Genomic DNA, 21,411 nt, shown 5'->3' on the forward strand with positions numbered 1-21,411 from the left:
GAAATAACTGCTTTCCGCAAGGACCAGCCCCATGGCAGCAGCAGGAGAGAAGCCAGCTGCCGTCATGGGGCTGTGCTGGGGCCCTTGCCCAGCTGCAGGCGTCAGCCCCAAAAGGAGACCAGGGCGAGGGCACGCAGGAAGGTCCGACGGCGTGCCAGGGCCTCTCTGTGCCTCCAGGACCCAGGAATCACAGGATGGTTGAGGTTGGAAGGGACCTCTGGAGATCATCTAGTTCAACCCCCCTGCTCAAGCAGGGTCACCTAGAGCACGTTGCACAGGATTGCGTCCAGGCGGGTTTTGAATATCTCCAGAGAAGGAGACTCCACAACCTCTCTGGGCAGCCTGTGCCAGTGCTCTGTCACCCTCACAGCAAAGAAGTTTTTCCTCATGTTCAGATGGAACTTCCTGTGTTTCAGTTTGTGCCCGTTGCCTCGCATCCTGTCGCTGGGCACCACTGAAATGGGGGATGCACGGACCCCAAGCCCAGCGGGAGAGTCGAGGGGGGTGCAAGGCCCCGTGTCCTCAGCGCGACCGGCATCCAGGCTGTCCCCGCTGGCTCTTGGCACCTCGATGCCAGGCGGCTCCCCCAGGAATCGGCCTACGCCGATCCCCCAGGTGCCTTTTTGCAGAGCCTGGGTGAGCCAGGAGGGTTTCCTCGTGGAGACCCCGGGGCTCCTCACGCCCTTCCCATCCCCAGGCCATGCCACAGCGAGGGGACGGTGCCCCCACACCCCACTCTGCCCATCAGGTCCCTGGGCTCGACCCGGTGCTGCGTGGCTGAGGCCCGCCTCCCCCGGCCTCGCGCTCGCCACGGGCGCACCAGTGCCTCTCCGAAAATTCCTCCACCTCGAGCGGATTAATCATTTTATTTATTAGGCTTAAAAGCCAAATCCCGCTAAACCCAGGGCTTTGCCAGATAAACAGGCTGCTTGCAAAGGCAGCCCGTTTGTGAAAACACAATTAGCAAACCCTGTAATCTGCACTAATTATCGGGCCGGGCCGGAGGCCTCCCCCAGCGGGCGCCCGGCCGGCCGAGGTGCGGGGACCATAGCAGCTGCTGCCACGGGGCCATGGCGGAGAYGGTGCCTGGCGCCCGGCGCCCTCCCGGGGCTTCCTTCACCATCGAGTCGCTGCTGGCGGAGCGGGGCCATGGGAGCCCCAGCGCCCCCCAGCCCGCTGAGGGGGCCCGGCCACCRCCAGAGCCCGGCAACAAGCCAGCCCAGTCATACATCGCCCTCATCTCCACGGCCATCCTCTCCTCGCCGGAGAAGAAGCTGCTGCTCTCCGATATCTACCAGTGGATCATGGATAATTACCCCTATTTCAAGAACAAGGTGAGAGGCCTGGGATGTCAGAGTCCCTTTGCAGACCCTCCTCTTCCTCCGTGCTGTCACAGGATCCAAGCTGGGGAAATCGGGAGTGTCATCCAGGGGAAGCTGCGGCTGAGCCCCAGCTGACCCTGTGGTGCCTGGGCTGACGGACCCTGTGGCAAGGGGCGGCCAGGATTGGGGACAAACCTGCTGGAGCTGGCTTGACAACATGCCGCTCCGGTGACCCCAATGTGGTGGAGGGTCCGGTGGCCTTGCAGGGAAAGTCGTGTGCTGGTGTTGGGCTTCAGGGTTCAGCCAGGTTGGAGCGGAGGGGACCAGGGCTGGTCTGTTGCCTGGGTCAGATGCCTTTCACTCTGGTGCCTACTGATGTCCTGGAGAAGGCAGAGGGTGAGCAGGGAGACTGACCGGTGCAGAGGGCCTGGGGCCAACCCAGAGGGGCTGCGGGGGCCCCCCCGCGCTCGCTCACCACCCGTCTCGGCCCAGGAGAAGAGCTGGCGCAACAGCGTCAGGCACAACCTGTCCCTCAACGAGTGCTTCGTCAAAGCTGGCCGCAGCGACAATGGCAAGGGCCACTTCTGGGCCATTCACCCCGCCAACCTGGAGGACTTTGCCAAGGGCGACTACCACCGCCGGCGGGCGCGCAGACGCATCCGCAGGTGAGCGGGGCCATGGCGGCGGGGCGGGGGGTCCCAACCACTACCGGGGGTGGCTGATTTGGGGATGCTAGGGACCGCGGCGGCGGGGGCGGACGGAGGCGGTTCGGGACCTGACGCCGGTGCTCTCCTTGCAGGATGGCGGTGAACCTCAGCTACCACCACCCCTACGCCCTGTATGGGCTGAGCTGCTGCACAGGGCGCTGCTGCCCATGCTGCCCGCCAGCCCCGGGGCCCCTGCTGGCCCCCCCCACGCTGCCGCCCCTTGCCCTGCCCTGGCCGCTGCCCCCAAGGCCGCGTGCCTGGGCCTGCCCCCGGCCCCCCTTCCTCTAGCCCCCCCCCAAACACATTAATGTCCCCTCCCTGCGGGACCCAGACACTCCTGGTACAGCTGGGACTTAGCCCCGGCGCAGGGAGGGGGCCGGTGCAGCCCCATTTGCCTGATTGACTTAAGCCTCCATTGCATTTCTGCGGCGAGGTCCCGCCCTAATTCCCCCCCCMCACACACACACACTAATTGCTCCTGATGCCCCCTAATGAAAATCGCAGCTCCCAGGTGTTRAAAGTGGCATTAGGGCGTCTCATTAAGAAAGACGACTTGGCCACTTAATCCCAGCAGATAAACCCGAAAATCTCATAGCGGCCTCGAAAACTAGGAAGATTATGACACAAACGAATCTTTTAACATTGGCGATGCCCTTTGCACAGGGAGCGGGCATCCCGGGGGGGGCCGGGTCGAGGCTCAGCTTGGCCCTGGTGATGGGAGCAGCAGTGGGTTTTTGGGGCCAGGGGACGTGGGGTCCTGGCCCTGGATGGGGGGACTCAGGGCACCTGGGTCCTGCCGCATTGCCACCCAGCCGTCTGCCTCAATTTTCCCATCTGTAGCCCTGGGCCAGGCGCCCCTGTCCCTGCTCTGAACCCCATCCCCGAAGGCGCCGGCAGCGCAGGTGGTCCCAGAGGCTCCCGAGGAGACGGCCATCTGCTGCCAGCCCCCACGGGGCACCTGGCTGCCCCCCGCTGCCCGGGCATCAGGGTCGCTCAGGCCCTAATCTGCGCAAAAGCAGGATTAAGGCCCGGCCTCGCTGCCTCGCACCTTGCCGCAAGTGGCTTAGCGTGTGCCATGCCGCTAGGGCTGGCAGCGGGATGGGGACCCTGTCAACGCCCCGGAGCTCGTGTCTTGCCTTCAGAGCACAGCAAAAAAACAAACAAGCAAACATCTTAAAATAGGCCCAAAATAGAGGCCCGCCCCCCCCCCCAGCACCCCGTGGCCTGGGCTGTGGCTCTTGATAAGCACTTCCGAGTCACAAGAAGACCAAACAGCTGTGTGCGTATTTTTAATATATATTTTATTTTTTTTAAAGCCCCCCCCAAAAGTGCATTTTTTATTATTTTATTTTTTTTTTCTCGTCTCCCACACTTTATAAAGAACTATCAAAGTTACAATCTATGGAATGTCTTTTCTGTGCTTTTCTCGCCTCGCTCATTTACCCAGATACCACAAAAGTAGTTTACACATAAAACCGATGAACCTTGCGAGTGCTTTATATAGAGAATCTCTTTTGTTTTAATAGATTATATATAAAGACGCAGGAAAAAAAAAAAAAAAAAAAGTGGCCCCATCTCGAATATCCTCTCTGCCTCCTGGCATCGAATCGGTTAGTTTCTGGGCAGGGGTTGGGATAACTGCTCATCTGCCCGCCCCAGAATAAAGTTGAATCTCTCGGTGTGTGTATATATATATATAATTTTAGAAAACATTACTTCAATGCAGCTTCTTGCTACTTTGTCCCAGGCAGTACAAACGCTAATCCCCCCCCTTCCCATCCCTCCCGGTTCCTAAGAAAACTAAATCCTGTGACAACTCACTAACTGCTCTTTAAAAAGTGTTCCTCTTTTATTTAAATAAAACTTTCATAATAAATCGAAAATATAAATAGATATATATATATATTTTTTTGTTTGTTTGTTTGTTTTGGAGGCGATTCGGGGTGTCCCCAGAGCCAAGGCAGCGTTGGGCTCGCTATTGGCCCCACGGACACAGGTGCCAGAGGGAGCCGGAGCGGCAAGGCCGGCCTGGCCCCCCCCCCCCCATTTTCCTCTTCCCCTTTCCCACAAAAAAAGACCGGGAAGGAGCCCAAAGCACCACCCGGCTACATTCAGCGGGGCCCTGGGGCCACCAGCCCRCGGCGGGGGCCTTCACGTCCTCCCGCCCGGCGGGAAAAGCCTGAACCGGCCCCAAAATGGCCGCCAGGCTCTGCGCGGCCCTGCCAGCGATGCGAGGCTCGAGGCGCCATGTGCGCAGGTGCCCAGCTCTCGCGGCACTGCGACGGCACGGGGTGGTTTCTGTACCACGAAATCAAAGCAGGCAGAAATCACTCCTCTTTTTTTTTTTTTTTTTTTCCTCGCTGTGTGGCGTTCGTTTTGACTTTTACATTTGCTTTGAAAGGAGCTGGGGTTTTTTGTTTTATATCCATCTGGCCGCTATACGTGTATATATATATATATATATATATATATATATATATATATATATGTACACACACACACACACACGTATTTTTTTTATATATATATATATATATATATATATACATATATATTTTTTCCTTTTTCCTCTCATTGCTTTCTCTTTTCCTGAAAAGTCGGAATTCAGCAGTATCTTTGGCAACACTTTATCACAACCTGAATTGGAAAAAAATAACGACGGCAACGACGACGAGAAGAAAAAATCAACGCTTATATACAGTCTACGATTGCRGGGAGGGGGGGGCGCGGAGAGAGGCTCACATGCACTATTATTTCCCTCACGGGCTGTTACGCAGATTAAAGGAGGTTAAGGCAGATGTACGCGGAGCCCGGGTCTCGCTCCGCGGCGCCGGGGCACAAATCGCTCGGGGAGGGCCAGGGAAGGGGAAGGGGGGGGGGTCATTCGTATATATTTATTTTAGTGCAAACTCACCGAGGCTTGTGCTAAAGTGTTGCCAGCAAACGATGCCTCCATCTAGGGTGGTGGGGGGCTGCCACCTCCAAGCCCCCCCCCCAGCTCGCTGCTCAAGGTGAAAGCCTGGCGGCTCCCAGCCCGGGTGCGGCATCTCCGCTCGGAGGAAATGGTCAGCCGGCGGCTCCCGGAGGCAGCGCTGCGCCCGCTGGGAGATGCCGGCAAGGGGAGGTTAGAGCCAGAGAGAGAGGCCGTGGTTACAGGGTTAGTGTGCAGGCAGCGACAGGGCGCCGCAGCCGTGCTGCTTCGGCGCGGCGCCAGGAGGTGGGGATGCTCTCTCTCCACTGGGAATCCTGAGACTATTTCTCTTTTTTTTTTCTTTCCTTTTTTTCTTTTTTTTCCTTTTTTTCCTTTTTTTTTTTTTTGCTGTCCACATCGGGGTGGGATGAGAGGTTGGTTCATTTCCAAAGTGGCCGAGGGTGGTTTGGAGAGAAACACAAGTTTTAAAAGGGTGCTGGAGGGGGAGGGGGGGAAGAGGAGATGGGGAAAGAGGAGTAGTAACACAAACTAGAAAAGAGATACCACAACTTTTGATTACAATAAAGAACCTCAAGTAACTGTCTATTTACAAGTCCACGCTAGTTTTTGCATATGCAAGAGGTAGCCAGTGCTAAGCAGAGGTTCAGCCCTAGAAGTGGCGGTGGGTAAAACCCATCGGCGCTCGGGGCCGCGGCACCTGGTCACCCCCCGCCGCCCCCTTCCCTTGCCCCCCGAAGCTGGGGGGGCTCTGGCCCCAGGTCTGTGCTGCTCCAAGGCACCCACCAACTTAGGGGCTTTGCAAAATTCCCCCCCACCCCCCCCCAAAGCCTGGAGCCCTCCAGGAGCTTCGGCAACGAGGAGCTGCCTGCGGGGTTTATCTGGTGGCCCCAGATGGTTGCTGCCAGGGTGAGAGGGGATGGGGTGGGAGCTGCCGGCCCAGGCAGCAGCACTGGCGTCCGGCTGCCTGGCCGCAGATTGAGAGTGGCAGCCTTCGACACCCTGTGCCAAATTTGGGAGGGTGCATGGGGACCAAGGGTTTTGCTCGATGCTGGGAGGCCGGAGATGCAACGCCGGAAAATCGCCAGCAGAGCAAAGCTGCGGGTGGGCGAAGTGGCTCTTCGGCCCGGGAGGAGCACAGGGGCCACCAAAAACCATCTGCATCCCCCAGGAGCCTCCCCAACGCGCCATCGGCAAAGGGGCCGCAGCCGGGAGGGCTTTTCACTTGCGGGGTTCGCCAGAAGCTGCGCAGCCTCTGCCGACCCCTAACGGGCACCGTTTTTGGGGAAAAGCACCGGGGCGGCCTCTGCCAGGTGCTCTTCCCCAGCTGAGCGCCCCTGTCCCGCCAGGGGCACAGGCCGAGGCGTCCCCGGGAGGGAGCTGGGAGAGACATCTGGACTAGCACTGGCTATAAGACATTTAAGAACCAAAAAAAAAAAAAAAAACCCCAAAAAAACAAAAGGGGGTCGGGGGGAGGGAGGGGGAGAGAAATGAACAATACACAAAAAAACAAAACAAAACCATGATTCCTGCCTAAAATTCAAGCTTCCGTTTTTGTGAAGTGCAATGACTTCTGAGGGTCTATTTTCAGGGCATGTCACAGAACCTAATTAGCATCGTTCCTCACACTGGACACCTTCCGGCTTTTATTACTCCATGAAATATATCTTGGATTCTGCCTACGGTATTTTTTTTTTAAATATATATATATATATACACATTTTTCTTACAAAAATAAATTTAGAATTTTTTTTAATAATAATTTTTTTCCGTAGAAGTTGGTTTTGACTTGTAAACATGTTTTGCTTTTGCTTTTTAAATTAAGATAAAGTGATCTCAAAGTACCCGTTCCATCGCAAAGTGCTAAGACTTCTTTTTTTTTATTTTTTTATAATGGTTTTTTATTTTTATTGCTTTTTCTGCATTAAATAAACATCCATCTCTCCCCCACCCCCACCACTCAGCCCTCCCCCCATCACACACTCCCCTCTCACTCCCTCTCCAAAATACATTCGGCCAAACCTGCTCTTGCTTTGAAAGTAAAAACAAACACCAAAAGGAGGAGAAAAAAAAAAAAAAGGAGACTCTAAAAAGTGCTTTCAAAATAAAAGGACTAAAATCTCTTTTCATTTCAAACTGTGCATTTAGAAAACAGGTGACTGGCTGAAAGGTGCCTTTTCTACCATCCTCTGCCAACCCGGAGGGGGATGTGCTATCACACTCCCATATATTCATCTTTATAGCCATATATCGTCTCTCTCTATATATATTTAGGAAATAGGGGCTGGGAGCAATCGGTGGGAGACGTCTGGGCTTGCGCCGCCAGGGCTGCACGCTGCCAGCGAAGCCACGTGTGGCCCGGATGCGTGTGACATGCACCGATGTAAGTCAGAGCTCAGCGCGTGCCCCCGAAGCAGCCTAAAACGGCCCCGCTGGGGCCGCAGGAGCGGGGTCCGGCCGCCCGCCACGCGCCTCAGCTCCCAGCCGGTCGCTCCCACAGCATTTTTTTATTTTTTTGGTACAGAAAGCGGGTGCTGGGCACCGCTCTTTCTCGCAGCTGGCGGAGGAAGAGGAGGAGGAGGCAGTGGGCCCCCGGCACCACACTTCCAGCGTCGGCGAGCCCAATAAATAACACGGCACCCGCATTGCGGCAGCCCCCAGCCGCCCCGCGCCACGCGGCCAACCCGGCCCCGGTGCCATCAAGGACCGGCCGCCGCTTGTTTCTGCCCCTCCTGCTCTCCCTGCCCGAGGCCTCCTTCCCCTTTAAGGGAGACCTCAAATAACCTTTTTAAAAAGGAATCTGCCATTTTTAGGCACTTTTTCGGGTGTGCAGGAACACTACGCTCTATCAAGTGCCAAAAAGCTCGGGAAGGGGGGGTTATCCCCATCCCAAGAACTTCCTCCGTGAGCCACCGGGGCGAGCACTGCGGGAGGACCCAGCGCCACCGGACAGGGACGGCTGGAAGTGCTGCATCCTGGCGCGGGCGCCCGGCGGGGACCGTCCCTGCGCCGCTGCCAAGCCCGGCCCCGCGAGCGAGCGAGCGAGGCTGAACTGCCCAGCTTAAGGCCTGCTTGGATCAACCGCGGTCCGAGCACCGATCCCTGAGGGTTTTCGGGCACTGGGGGGGGGGGGGGGGGGTTGATTTCAGTGCTGCTGTCCAGGGAGAGCCGGCAATGCGGCAGCGCGCTCTCTCCAGCCTGGCTGGAGCAGAGCAGGGGGAACATGCAGGCAACACGCAGCTGGTGGGAAAAGCAAACTTTAGGTTAAAGACTAGACAAAAATCCTTGGGAAGGGGGGGGAAGGGGCATAGAGATCCCTGTACAGAAAAGACCACTTTTAAGGTCTTGACCCAGAAAACCTTGCACTGCTTTAGCCGCCTGCCAAGGAGACTAGGTCCCATTTCTATAGCGCCAGAGACTCCCCCATCTCCAAAGCTGCCTGCAAACACAGCCTTGTTTTACAGCCCAGGAAGCCGAGCCTGCAGAAGAGAAATTATTTCGACCCAAGAGCGCACACTGATTTAGAGGAGAGCCAGGCTACAAACCCAGGAGTCCCGGCTAAGCCAACGGCATGAGCCATGGGCTCCAGCCTGGGTGTTTTGTGCCTGATGCTGAGAGCAACCCTGCAAAATCCTGTTTGTCCACTCACATGATTAGGCAATTTTCAACGAGCCCTACCTCCAGCTCCCCTCTCGCCACCAAGAGCCGGTTTTGCACCTGGACTAGCTTTAAGGGCCCATCCCTACCCCAAAACGAAACCAATCTGTCCAGCACGCTGGAAAGACTAATCTTCACCCCAGGATGCCCCAACGACTGAGCATCTCGCACAGCTGGAGCTGTAACTTTGCAAGGACAGAGGGGAAAATGCTGTGCCTGGTCCTTCCCAGGCCAGCCCTCCGAGGCACCGTGTGTACTGCCCGCCCTGAAAGAGCCCTTCAACTCTTACCATTTTTTTCTATTTTTGCTTTTTTTTTTTTTAAATAGATATCTCTCTGAAAAAAATTTTTTTTTTTTAACGTGTGTCTGGACACAAAATAAAGCTTTGGATTTACATGGAAGCTCCTTTCCATGCGACAGAGCCACTTTCCATCCCCACCCCATGCTTCCTAGCAACTGCCTTTCAAAGAAAAGGTCCTTGGCTACTGAGGGATCCTCAGGGGAACCCCAGTTACGATGGGAAGATTGGAAACATAATATATATATATATTTCTTTTTCTTAAAAAAAGGGAGAGAAACATCTTTAAAGAGAAAATTGGAGGAAAAGTACTAACTAGATTTTGTGACACTTTGTTTGTTTTTGGTTTAGGAGAGTCCTTGCGTGTTACCCTCAGATGACCCTCCTGCTACATTCAATCTCGACGCTTCATTATTAGAACTATCTTCAAAGTGCTGCTCTTGGCCGTTTCTCTCCACGGTGTCCTCTGACTCCTGGCTCTCCCCGCCGGCCGGAAAGCTTCCGTCTTCGGGGTTCCCCGTGGGGGTGGGCAGGCCCCCCGCCTCCCTCACCCGGGGCTTGCGGCCCCTCCTGGATGGGATGCCGTTGCAACCATCTTTTTTAAGGTGCCTGTGCAAGTGGTCAGATCGGACGAAAGTCTTGAAACAGCTGTCACACTGATAGGGCCGCAGGCCGGTGTGAACGCGCATGTGGTTCTTCAAGTCGTAGTTGTGAGCAAAAGCAGCTCCACACTGCTGGCACAAGTAAGGTTTCTCCCCTGTGTGTTTCCTCATGTGAACCTTCAGCTTGTCCTGCCTGCGTGGGAGAGAAAGGACAGGGGGGGCACGTCAGCAGGGGGCCGGGCCACCGGGTGCTGCTGCGCCGACGCCACCTCGCCCAGGCTTTGCCACGGTCCTCGTGCCCTGCACGGCCCGGCTGAAGGGGGAACCGTCACTCTCCCGCCCAGCGTTTCGCTGGCCGGCCCAAATCCAGCTTCCACCAAAGCCCTGCGGGTCCTAGGGGCTGCATCCAGTCCCTCCGCTCGGACCAGCTATGGGCAGCAGCAGGCACAGGGCTTGGGCTGAAGCCAGGCTGCCACATACAGCCCTCGTGTTCCTCCTGCTTCAGCAGGCTAACGGCCAGCGGACAGGCTACCAGGAGCCCACGGCTTACTGCAAAGAGCAAAAGACAACTTTCCCCAAGCAAAACTCGCCATTGCCTAACGCGTTTCCCGGCCCATGAGAAAGGAGCTGGTGCAGCTCGTGGCAGAAGCAGYGTTACAAAACCCGCTGCTGCAGCTAACGCAGCACGAGCCAGTGGAGGGCAGTTTCAGCAGCTGGGCCAGATGCCAAGATGGCCACGTGAGCCAGAGTTTTCTTGGTTCTTCCTGGAGAAAAATCGGACACGAAGCACACTGCAGGGCAGCGGGCAAGCAGGCGGCTAGGAGCGCCGCCGCCGCCTGGGCCGGCAGGCGAGGCACGCAGGAACCACTCGAGCGTCACAACACGGAGCCTCCCCTTTTGCGGTGCCACTGCTGAGCTGCGGTGCCGGCTGCCTCAGCCGGGCAAAAATCCTCTGCTCTTAAGCGCTTGCAACCCGAGAGGCCCATGGCAGGAAACAACCCCCAGCGCAGCACCCAGCAGGGAGATGCGAAGGGAGAGCCCCGCAGCAGGAACAGCAACCCCCAACTTTCCTAATCCGCTAAAAATTCGTGCCAAGTCAGCCCAAGGCCAGAAGTTTTCCTAACGCTTTGGGAAGGATAAGAGCATTGAGGTTGTGTCCACCACTGGTTTTAAGGCAGATCCCCAAAGGGGCTGAAAAGCTGGGCCTGATTTAAAGCAAGCCGCATGGTACGTAGCAGCAGATCAAAGCAGATTTTTTCCACGTTTGTTTTTACAAAATTTGTTCTTCCCTTCTTTCGGGAGATTTGAAGAGCAACGTCACTGCTCCTCCCCAGGCAAACCAGGAGGAACCAGGAAGCGAAAGGGACCAAAAATCAGTGTAAACCTGACAGAAGGGCTTTCTGTAAGCCTGCTGAGGCGAGGGGGCGGAAAGGGAACCACCCAGCACAAAAAGGCCAGGCGAGCAGAGGAAAACGCACAGCGTTAGCAAAGCGGGAGGGGGGAGGAATGGGCCACGGGCAAGGCAGATTCTGCACCCCTCCGTCACGTAAGCAGGGCTTTTCCCCGTCGGGCCTTGGGCGGCCTTCGGCCCTCTTCCTCCTGCCTTTAGACCCAAGAGCTCCTTAAGAGCAGGCAGGATTTCGCCCTAAGCAGCACCTGGCCCAAACAGGGCTCTGTTTGCCTAAATTTCTGGAGCCAACCGCGATACAGAGAATTATCACTGACGCAGGGAGGAAAGTTATTTTTAATAAACCACCTTTCACTGGCTGATGCTTCTTCAAGGACAAAACAGCGAGTAAATACAACAGAATGACAAAACTGTAGGAAAAACAGAATAGCAGAGCACTTGGTCAGGTCCACCCGTTTTCACTTTTGGAGCCTTCCCCATAAGGCACAGCTCGGATGCTGTGGGAGAAGCGGCAAAACGTAACCCGTTCCCGCCGGGAGCAGCACAGAGCGCAGCAGGCAAGAACGGGGGCTGGCAGCTTGAGCTTATTAAAATTGGCCAGTACCCCACAGTGGGCAGCGCAAGGGGCAACAGGCCGGCACACCCGCGGCAAACCAGCAGAGGCGAGCGGGAGCTGGAAACCAGCTGTGATTTTGGGCTGCAACCTCAAGGAAGATTTTTCCATAACTGGGGCGTACGCCTGAGTCAGCACTTCTGAGGTCAGTAAACGGCTGCCATAAAAAAAGCAGGACCAGCAGCAGGTCTTTGCCAGGCAGGCGTGAGATAGGGCAGGCAATTAAAGGGCAGCCGGGCCGGCAAGGTGGAGAACAGGGCAAGAGGCAGCTTGGACTGTCCCAATCGGGGCTTTTTTTGTGGCCAAATACAGGCTTCCAGGGGGAGGAAGGGGGGGGGGTGATTTTGGCTTGGAAATAACATGGTCCGAGCCTATTATGAAACGGCCTTGTTTATAACTTCAGGCTGGGATAAGGACAAAGTTTCCATCCCGTTCTCTGCATTTAAAGAAAAGAAAAGAAAAAAGAAAAACCACCCTTCATCCCTTCTGTGAGCCTGCAGGGAGCAGGCAATGGGTTGCAGGCTGAAATCCAGGGAGAACGCAGCAGTGCAGCAGGAGGGAGAGATCAAAAAATGATGAGGTGGCACTGCCTCACTGAACTCCTCCTCCTCCCCAAAAAAACCCCACCTCGGCTCTGCAAGGCAAGCAATGCCTGCCATAAACCTCTACTCCCCACGCTGCCACCTCCGTCTTCGATGGCGGGCCTGGCACCTTGCGGAAATCCCGGCCGGGGATCTGAGGGCTTCTCATAGGAGCGAGAACCTTGGCCCCATCAGGTGTGGCGAGCGCGGTCGCGGGGCTGGAGTCGGCGGCGGGGTGTGTGCGCGCAAAGTACAGGCGGCCCGAGGGGCCCCAGGCACATGCTGTTCCCCTCCCGCCAGGGGCAGATCCAGCAACGGGCAGGGAGGTGCCACCAGGGCTGCGGTGCCAGCGCGAGGCCTGGTCCCGCGAGCCAGCAGGCAGGGTGCAGGGGGGTGGAGGAGTGGTATAAAGCTGGCACGCTGCCCCCGGCATTATCTGCATTCCTCAGCTATCGAATGTGGGTCTCTCGCTGCTGCCTGCCTGGGTGCGGCCCCGCGCCACATCTGGGCACGGCTTTCAATGCAAATGGGCCTGCCCTTGGCGGGGGAGGGGGCCGGTTGGGCAGGAGGCAGCAGGGCAGCGACCCAGCAGCCTCACGAGCACGAGGCCCGATCCTGCTGCTGCCCTCGAGTTTCGAGCCAGCAGAGGAGCGCAAACCCATCGTCTTCGACTCCCACCTTCGACAGGTTGGAAAGCACTCGGCAGCTCGGCCTTCTCGCAGCTCCCAAGCCCGGCGGAGCCAAACCCCGCAACCGCCTCTCCCCTCCTCCTGCCCACGTCCTGAACCCGTTGACTTTACACTGGAGCCACTTCTTCAATTTCCACAGGGCCGCCTGTGACAGGAATCAGCCCTGTTGCCTCCCGCCTCCCCCAGCCCCCAACTCCAGGAAGCAGCTCCCTGGAAGGGCCGGCCTGCCCTGGAAGCGAAGCAGTCAGCACTTGCGAGGCTGGGAATATTTAAGTATGCAGAAAGCAGGCGGAGCGGGCTAGGCAATTTGGCTCCTTTGTCAGCCAGCCCACACAATCTCTTGGCACGGCAAGGACGGACCTGGGTGGAACCCCCGCCTTCAGCCTTTCACTGTAATCACAGACACGAAGACTAGAAAGAGGAGGACGCGCTGTAACGCTTGGACTAAAGTGAACCAGAGGAGTCCAAACAATATCCCCTTTCTTTGGCATTCCCATGGCAGAGGGGAGAGCAGAGGAACCCTGATTAGAAACGGTGGTGAGGCAAATGCCCCCAGGGATTTGTACTGAGTTGCTGGATTTGTGTATTTTCTTAAGGGCTGGGGTGGGAGCATGAACACATGCAAGCTCAGGAGGTACTGTCCCGATCCCATCCCCTTGGTATGGTGGCAGCAGCTCAGCTCGCGATGGTCCACTGAGAGAGGACATTAACAGTGCAGAGTTCGGCCTGTTCCTAACCACCTGGCAAGACTACTAGCCACGGCCGTTTCAGTCATCAGATGGAGCCACTTCTAAAACCACTTTCCAACCCTTGCCTCAATCCCAGGCTCCACGGCCAAAACCAAGCACTTCAGCCATGATGAAAATACAAAGGCCTGCACCTCCGTTTCACCGACCATGTTACTTGATCTCTGCAGAAGCCTGGGTTTGTCCAGGTTTCCAGGAGAGGTCAGCAACTCAGGACACCTGAAAGGGTGGGGTTTCCAAAGTCAGTAGGAATTGGGTATTAAGAAAGGCCCCTTGAAACACCTCAAGAAAGAGTCGGACACCCAAACCGCTCGTTTTTTTGGAAAATTCTGGCCTTTATATCCAACTTGCCTGTTAAGACGGAAATCAGTCACTGCAGGTGAGTGGGCGAGTTAAAATTGCACAAGACCAGCCCCATGCCGACCCCCCTGCAAAAGCAAAAAGCCAGTTTTGTGCAATGCCCCCTTCTCCTCCCCCATCACAGCAGACACCAGCGTGGCCCACTCCTTACCTGGTGAATCGGACTTTGCAGATGTTGCACTCGTAAGGCTTCTCGCCAGTGTGGGTGCGGATGTGGCGCGGCAGCTTGCCAGCCCCCTGGATCACCTTCTCGCAGATGGGGCACTTTTGGAATGCTTTCGCCCTGATCTTCTTCTCAACCTTCTGGGACCAGGACGGATACATGTCACTCTCGTTCGAACTGCCGAAGTATTTCAAGTAATAATCCATGACCCCGTCGTCATCCTTTCGGTCGTCCTCCCCTAGCTGTTGTCTCCCCACGGAATTGATCATTTGCTGCAGCAGGGCACTAGCAGCCAAGCCATCCACCTCCCTCGCATCAGCGTCCTCCGTCTCCGCTCCGGCAGGAACGAAGCTGGGCGAGTCGCCGGCTTCCTGCTGGTCCAAAGGACCCCCTGGAGTCGCCTCCTCTTCTCCTGGTGTCTGCAGGCCACGGCCGCTGTAATGTCCGTTCTGAGAAGGTGAAAATAAGGACCCAGGGGCCTCCTCCTCTTCTCTGTCCAACCACATGGCTGGGTTGCTGTCGGGATCACAGTCATTCACCTTTGGTCTTTCGTTTAGGGGGGCTTGCGAGTAGAAGTCCATGCCATTGCAGTCCGGCTCCTCCTCTTCCTCTTGGCCTCGGAAGTTCAGTCTCTGAAGGTCTCTCAACTCTTGGTTGGTCCATGGAAAGCTGCCTTGGTGGCCATTGACGGGGTTGCTCTGGAAGAACTCCAGGTACTCTTTTGCTCTGAGATGGTTCCTTTGATCAATTTGATCTACTGTATCCATCTGGTCATTTTTGGCCAGAATCTTCCTGTCCAGGAGATCCGTGCAAACATCCCTTACCGCCGGGATCTCCAGCAGTTTGGCGGCATTGAGGATGTCATTGACGTTTGAAGTGCTGACAGTAAGGGTCGCGGTGTAAGCGAACTCCAGCAGAGCCGATAAGGCGTCCGCACTAACAAAGTCTATCTCATACACGTTTTGCTGGTCCACCACTAACCCTGAGGTGAAGAGCTTCTTGAAGTACTGGCTGCATGCTGCCAGGACAGAGCGGTGGGTGGGGAACTCCTGGCCTTCCACCAAGATGACCACGTCACACAACAGCCCATTGTTTCTCTGCTCATTCAGGCTGCTAAGGATGTCGCTGCTGTGATCAGGGAACGGGATCCCTATGGGGCCGTCCACGCCACCCGCCATCTTTGACGCAAAAGGCTACAGAGAGGAGAGAGAAAATGCAATGAGTCACACAGGCCTTTGCTGTTTGGAGACATTTGCATCACACAGAAGCTCCCAACACAGAGCTTAAAATTGCCCATTGGCCCCTGGCAAGTGCTTGTTCGCCAACACCAGCGTGCTCTCTACTGAGCACTATGTGGCAGGACACATGCCCCCTGCCTTAAACATCTCCAAAGTAATCATGCCTGCTGTCCTGCTGGGAATTTAAGACATGCCCACACCGGCAGGTGAGGACAGAGCCATGCTCACCTTCACTCCTGGAAGGAGGAGGAGAAACAGTCCAGGTACACTCAAGCTAGAGTCTGGAAGAACAGCTGAATTAGCACAGATCAGGGCCAGAGCTAGCAAGCCTTGGCAAGGCCCGGTGTCAGGCTAACACAGCCAGACAGCATCTGGACCAAGCCGGCAAGCATGCCTGGCATTGTGCTCTGTTGGCTTGAGCTTCACTAGCAGACCCCAACCCATTTCTTGGTGCAACCACACCTGGAGCATTTCGCAATCCCACCATCTCCACCGGAAAGATCCCCTGCTCATCCAGTCTAGCTCAGGACAGCTAAGCTCCTGACGCAATCGCACAATCACGGGGAATACTGTTCCTGGGGTCCCAGGGCACAGACACCATCAACGAGAGGCTGGCAGGGTGCTGGTACCGCCCTTGGAGAGGGCACAGCAGCAAGCCCAGCACTCGAGGGCACCGGTGTGCAAGAAGAGGGGAACACAGACCACCCCAGCCTGCTGCTAAAGACATTGTACAAAGAGCCATGCGCAGACACTCGAAGGCTCTGTAGTCCCTGTAAATGGGGCCTGTCTAGCAGGGTTGAAGAGAGACAGTAGTTAGCCTTGTGTTAGGCAGGTGGGGAGAAAAGAGTTCACTGCTGAAGCTGCTGGACACTACCAGTCACTGTAGTTTTCAACACATAACAACTCTCAGCATTTTGGGTTCCCAGTGCTGCACCCACAACATGGTTCCACCAGCAGCCTCGGATTCAGCATTTCCCTCCCCAGCGTCCTGCCCGCGGTCAGTCTTGCTGGGTCCCTCCAAGGGGGCTCTTCCCACGCCAGTCCCAAGGCGCATTGCCCCCCAAACTGCCAGCAGGCCCATGGGGTGGCAAGGATCCCAACTCCTTGCCAGGGCCCAGCGCACCTGGGCCACCCCAGCCCTCCACCAAGGCACCAGCTGCACCTTCCCCAGACACCTCGGCAGTGGCAGGGGAGGAAGTGAGAGCAGCAGCTCGGCTGCTCCTGAGAGTTTCACAAAATGCTGACAGCAGGCTTGGCACTGCCTGAAGGCCCAGCTCTTGCCCCCCGCGTACCAATCCCATAAATGCTATTCACCAAAAGCAGCAGCTCCTTCTAACACTGAAGGTTTGTTTGGCAAAAAAAAAATAATAATAATAATAATAAAAAAAATCAGCATTGATGCACTAGCATGGCAAAATGGATCCACTCGACTTTAAATACATCCTCTCCTCAAAGGCTAAAATACCCAAAGCAAACCAAACAGCCAGGTGCTCACATGCTTCCATTCAGCAGGGACGCAAGCTGCCAGCTACGGGTTCATGAGATGAGATGTTAGACCAGGGCAAAATGCAAGCAGTAATGAGACCTGCCCAGCTTCACCACACTCCGCAGTTCCCTGACCAAGTCCCTTAACTTCTCTCGGTGCAAGCCTTCCAATCTCTAAAATGGGAATAATGTTTCCCTCCTCCGTCTCGAGCAGCAAATCCTTGAACCCCTTGGGGCCAAGATGCTCTCTGCCCGTAGATCAATATATTTGGCGCAAAAGCAGCACTGGCGGTACTGGGGCTAACACAGACAGCAGTGTGTCTGTGCACAAATAAGAAGGCTCACGAGACGCCGTAACGCAAATCTAAGTATCAAAGTCCCCAGTTTATAGATGGGGAAAGCAAGGCACCGAGATGGGAAGTGGCCTGCTCCGTGCAATGGGAGGGGTGAGTCAATAGCACATCCAGAGCAGGATTAATTACACAGGAAGCAATTCATAGCACTACTTTATAGCATGGGCAGCTAGCAACGAGCCGCAGTACCTATGGTTGCAAAACAATATTCATTTCCTGGCATGACCCCCCGCCCTCGTGCCCTCCCCCCCCTTCATTTTAGGCTTTTTAGCAGCTCTCTCAGTAGTTCTCCACAAACCTCTTAGTTTTTAAAAGCTTTTTTTTAATCCAAGGAGAAAGAAAATTCTGCATCTTCTTATTTCACAAAAAGAAAACAAGACAACAGGAGATCTTACCACATTTCCCCCGCCCCCACTCAAATATCTGTTGGAGTGGGGCAGCCAGCTGAGCTTGGAGGGAGGGTTAAGTGACACCCTACTAGAGAAATCGGCAATGGGAAAACAGGCAGCTTCGAGTCTATTTTAATAGAGACCATGAAGTACCAAACTGAAGCAAAACTCTCAATATTAAATAGCAGTAATGCATAAATCAGCCTTAAATGCTCCAGAGACTCATCATGCAAATGGGCCGGCAGGTCAGGGTGGGAGGGAAGCACCAGAAGAGCTGGGATGGATTCCCAGTAAAGCCTGTGGAAATGCTTCCACTAATCCCAACCACCCAACCAAGGCCTCTTCCCACACGCTGGGTGCAACCACCCTGGACCAGCAGGGCTGCAACCACTCACGCCGTATGCAGCATCCCACCTGGTTAGGCTGAAGGCTTTCCCTCGACCCCAGTGCAGGCAGGACATCAGCTCCGAAAAACCAGTGTGACAGCAGGCTTTGAACTCAAAGCTGTGTTTCACAGGTTTTTAGAAAAGAAGAGCGCCTTGTTTGGGAGCAAAAGGCTGTTTTAAAACTAGCGTTGCTCCAAGCTCTGACATGGGCTCTGTGGGTGACCTTGGGCAAGGTCATTTCATCTCTATCTACAGAGGGTAGAAGCGATCCTTCATGACCTCACAGGCTTTTGCTTTTAACCAGCCAAGGCCCAACTGCAAGATTTTTGGCTACAGCATCGCTTGCCCCAATCCCATTAGGGGCAATCCCACAGCTCTACAGAAACCCTACCGTCCTCAGCCACCACGGCATGGGCAACTCAGCACCCTGCTCCCAAAAAGCAAGGCTGCTACCTCTGCCCACACCACAAATGACATTAGAGGTTCCCCCCCCCCTTTTCCCACTTTAGGGAGCTTTTTTCCCCCCTTCTCTAAAGAGAATTTGAGCTCTGCAAAGCATTTTGAAGCTTCAGGCAACAATCTCTTGGGCAGCCAAGCTTCATCACCCACACAACTGGGCTTTGTCGGTTGTGCTGCCCAGCTCTTGTGCTGCCCAGCTCTAGGGCAGACGGGGGGGCCTGGGGAGCAAGTCAGGCTGTGCTGGTGAGAGTTAACCCCGGCATGCCCAGGGTGGGGGGGCCGGGACAACCAGCTGGACAGTGTGGGAATGGCTGCAGGGTCACGAGACCGCCAGGGGTTGGCATGGAAAGTCATACAACTTCACAACTCGTTCTCCTCGCACAACATGCCTTTTGTGTCCGTCCCCAGTTCAGATTTACGGGGGCCGAGACCAGCGAGGGGGCAAGCAGGCTACGCTCGCAGGGGAGCCGCTCCGAGCCTCTGAGGAACAGCCTCGGCACCGGAACGCTCAACCCCCAGCCAAAGGCCACCAGGCTGCTTCCCCGTGTACAGGCACCGGGCTCTTTTAAGCAGAAATCACACACTGTTCCCTTTTCAGAGGTCTGAATAGCTAGATTATTAAGGCATGCACAGGACCTGAGGGCTCGGCAGCTTAGTAACAAGATATGGAGCCTTTCACCTTTACAGGTTTGAAAAAGCTGCTCGTGGCAGGAGCAGGCACAAGGTGTGACGGCACAGCGGCGGGTTGGATGAAATACGCTTGGAAAGGAGCTCCTGATGGACAGGTGACAAGGGACAAAAGCCATCGGCACTGCTGCCAGTTAGTCCCCTTGCTGGCAAGAATAAGGTCTGAATAGGCCACCAAGGGGGAACTTCAACTAGTGACCTAAATTTCCCAGGCAGCTCTTTTCTCTCTCTGCACACCCCAGCTGCCTAAAAAACCATTATACACTTGTTGTCCTAGACTGCGTGTCTCGGCGCTGTTGTGAAGATGCCACATTTCACCCCAAAGTGGCTGCCTTTCAGAAGTTCGGAAATTGCCCTCACATATAACTTGTGGCAGTTGAAGGGACCCTGTCAATTTGAAATACAGTCAATTTGAAAGAAACGCTTCACATAACACAGGAGCTCTCAAATCAATCACACAAGCAGGGAAGCAAACCAAGGACTGGCCTGCTCTTTATTTAAAAAACTGGCATAATAAAACACACATCCCTAACTAGTTGGCTAACTTTGTTTTATCAATACAAAGCCTATTCTGCATTTCCAAAACACCAATATAACTGAGCTTCAGTTCCGCTATCACCAGGTTCCCAAGTCAGTCCAATACAGAGCCTGATTCTACAGAGGGAAGAGCGTCACTTTTTTCTATAAGAAATGCTGTTGAATATACGGAAAAGCAAAGAAACCCTCCCTTGAGCTGTTGCTTGCAACAATCTTGGCTGTTCTAGGACAGACCGGGTTCATCCTGAGGCCGATTTTAATTTGATGCCACCCCACAACATTAAAAGGTTGCTTTATTTTCTTAAGCTGAAGTTATCGACTCACTCCTTTCAGACCTAGCAGACAAACTGCAAAAGAGCAGAAGACAGAGTTAACTAAAAAAAAAAAAAACCCAAACCCCTGACTAAGCACTTGAATGTGATTCTAATTGATTGCCATTGAATCGGGTTCTTACAGGAGTTCTGGAATTTGACATTTACATTCAAATGAGACGACCACATTAAGATGGGATCACAACCAAAACTGCTGACAAAACACTCCTTAATTACTAGTTTTCCACATACCCTCAGTGTTTCCCCCCCACACCTTTTACTTCTTTGCAGTTATTTAAAATTTAGCTGGGTGAACAAAGGAACCTGAGTAGCTAAAGAGGGCTCTGAAATATGCAGGTATCGGGTGTAAAAGCATAAGTCACAGCTGGTTAGCCAGTAACAGCAAATGTTTTCAACGTGCTCTTCATCCGGAAAGATCCCAAATCACTTCACAAAGACAGGGCTCTCCCTCTCCCGCGGAGGTGCCACCCACTCCAACAATACGGACAAGAAGCTTTTACTAACATTTACTAACATTACACACCCACTCCGGATAGAAAGGGAGAATTATCGTCACCTTATCCACCGAGCACGAGGCAAAATGGCTTTAGGGCACCTCATTGCTCCAATCCACAGCACAAGGTTTCCTGGGAATAACTGCATTTTGGGTCAGAAGGCACATGGTGTTTGGCCTCCTGCATCTCCACATGCCCAAAGAATGGCGATTGCAAGTTGCTAGGTTCCATTTTTCAGATGAAATGCAGATATTATAGTATCAAAGCAGACTTTGCAGCAGCACTGCTGCTGTGCTGCAAAAGAATTATTAAAAAAAAAAATGTTGCTATAAAAAAAAAGAAAAAGTCAGTGGTTTGCTGCCCAAGGCCCAAACATTATCCTATCCCTCACTCACCACCAACTGGAGAAATGGGCATTTTTTCCCTATGAATAGCTCACCCCAATTATAGGGCACACAATGCGAGGCCTTGTCTCTTCAATTTATATTTAGGGAGCAATCATCCCAGTTCCCCCCTTCCTTCTTCCAGCTGTGTGGACACGTCTGCAAGCCTGGATCCCTCAAGATAAAGCGCAGCTCTCAGGCCATGGGGAGCATGAGCCATCTCTGTTGACACCAAGCTCTGCAACATCACACGGACAAGCCCCAGCAGGCCTCCCCCTGCCCAGGATCCACCCGAAACTATGCAGAGGCCTGGGGAAACACAGCTAGCACGCAGAAGCATCAAGCCAAAAGGTGGGAAGATGGTAGGCAGGAGGAAATGAAGGAGGGTGTTTTGCCTGCTTGGGAGAAGTCACTATTTCAGCTACTCTATGGTGCTATTAAAATTCATCTGCTCTCTAGAAGGAATGTGCTGTCGGCAGTTTAGTGCCAAACTATCCGAATTATGTGGACCTGCAAAACAGATGCAAGTTCTTGAGATGAAGACCCTCCACATCAACAGAAACCAACGGCATGTTTAAAAAAAGAATAAAAAA

At 54.5% G+C, this 21,411-nt stretch overlaps 2 protein-coding genes across 3 annotated transcripts in view; one reads left to right on the forward strand and one right to left on the reverse strand.

Moving 5' to 3' along the window:
• Positions 1–428: 428 nt before the first annotated feature.
• On the forward strand, positions 429–2,317 carry LOC112972304 (forkhead box protein L2-like). The gene is made up of 3 exons (XM_026078655.1): positions 429–1,334; positions 1,815–1,987; positions 2,122–2,317. The coding sequence occupies exons 1-3, from the start codon at positions 1,071–1,073 to the stop codon at positions 2,315–2,317; spliced, it is 633 nt and encodes a 210-aa protein (XP_025934440.1). The 5' UTR covers positions 429–1,070.
• A 6,912-nt stretch (positions 2,318–9,229) lies between these two features.
• Positions 9,230–21,411, reverse strand: part of ZBTB7A (zinc finger and BTB domain containing 7A) — a 21,313-nt gene continuing 9,131 nt past the window's right edge. The window contains exons 1-3 of one of the 2 annotated variants that reach the window (XM_026078658.1): positions 15,542–17,352; positions 14,064–15,268; positions 9,230–9,708 (exon numbers count right to left, since the gene is read on the reverse strand). In XM_026078658.1, coding sequence (XP_025934443.1) covers positions 9,261–9,708; positions 14,064–15,253 — 1,638 coding nt within the window. In that variant the 5' untranslated portion in view covers positions 15,254–15,268; positions 15,542–17,352 and the 3' untranslated portion in view covers positions 9,230–9,260. Of the gene's footprint in view, positions 9,709–14,063; positions 15,269–15,541; positions 17,353–21,411 lie in introns of those variants that run through there. The other variant, XM_026078659.1, reaches the window with a different exon arrangement.

This window comes from Apteryx rowi, unplaced genomic scaffold (assembly GCF_003343035.1).
Source record: "Apteryx rowi isolate R43461 unplaced genomic scaffold, aptRow1 scaffold_482, whole genome shotgun sequence".
NCBI lineage: Eukaryota > Metazoa > Chordata > Aves > Apterygiformes > Apterygidae > Apteryx > Apteryx rowi.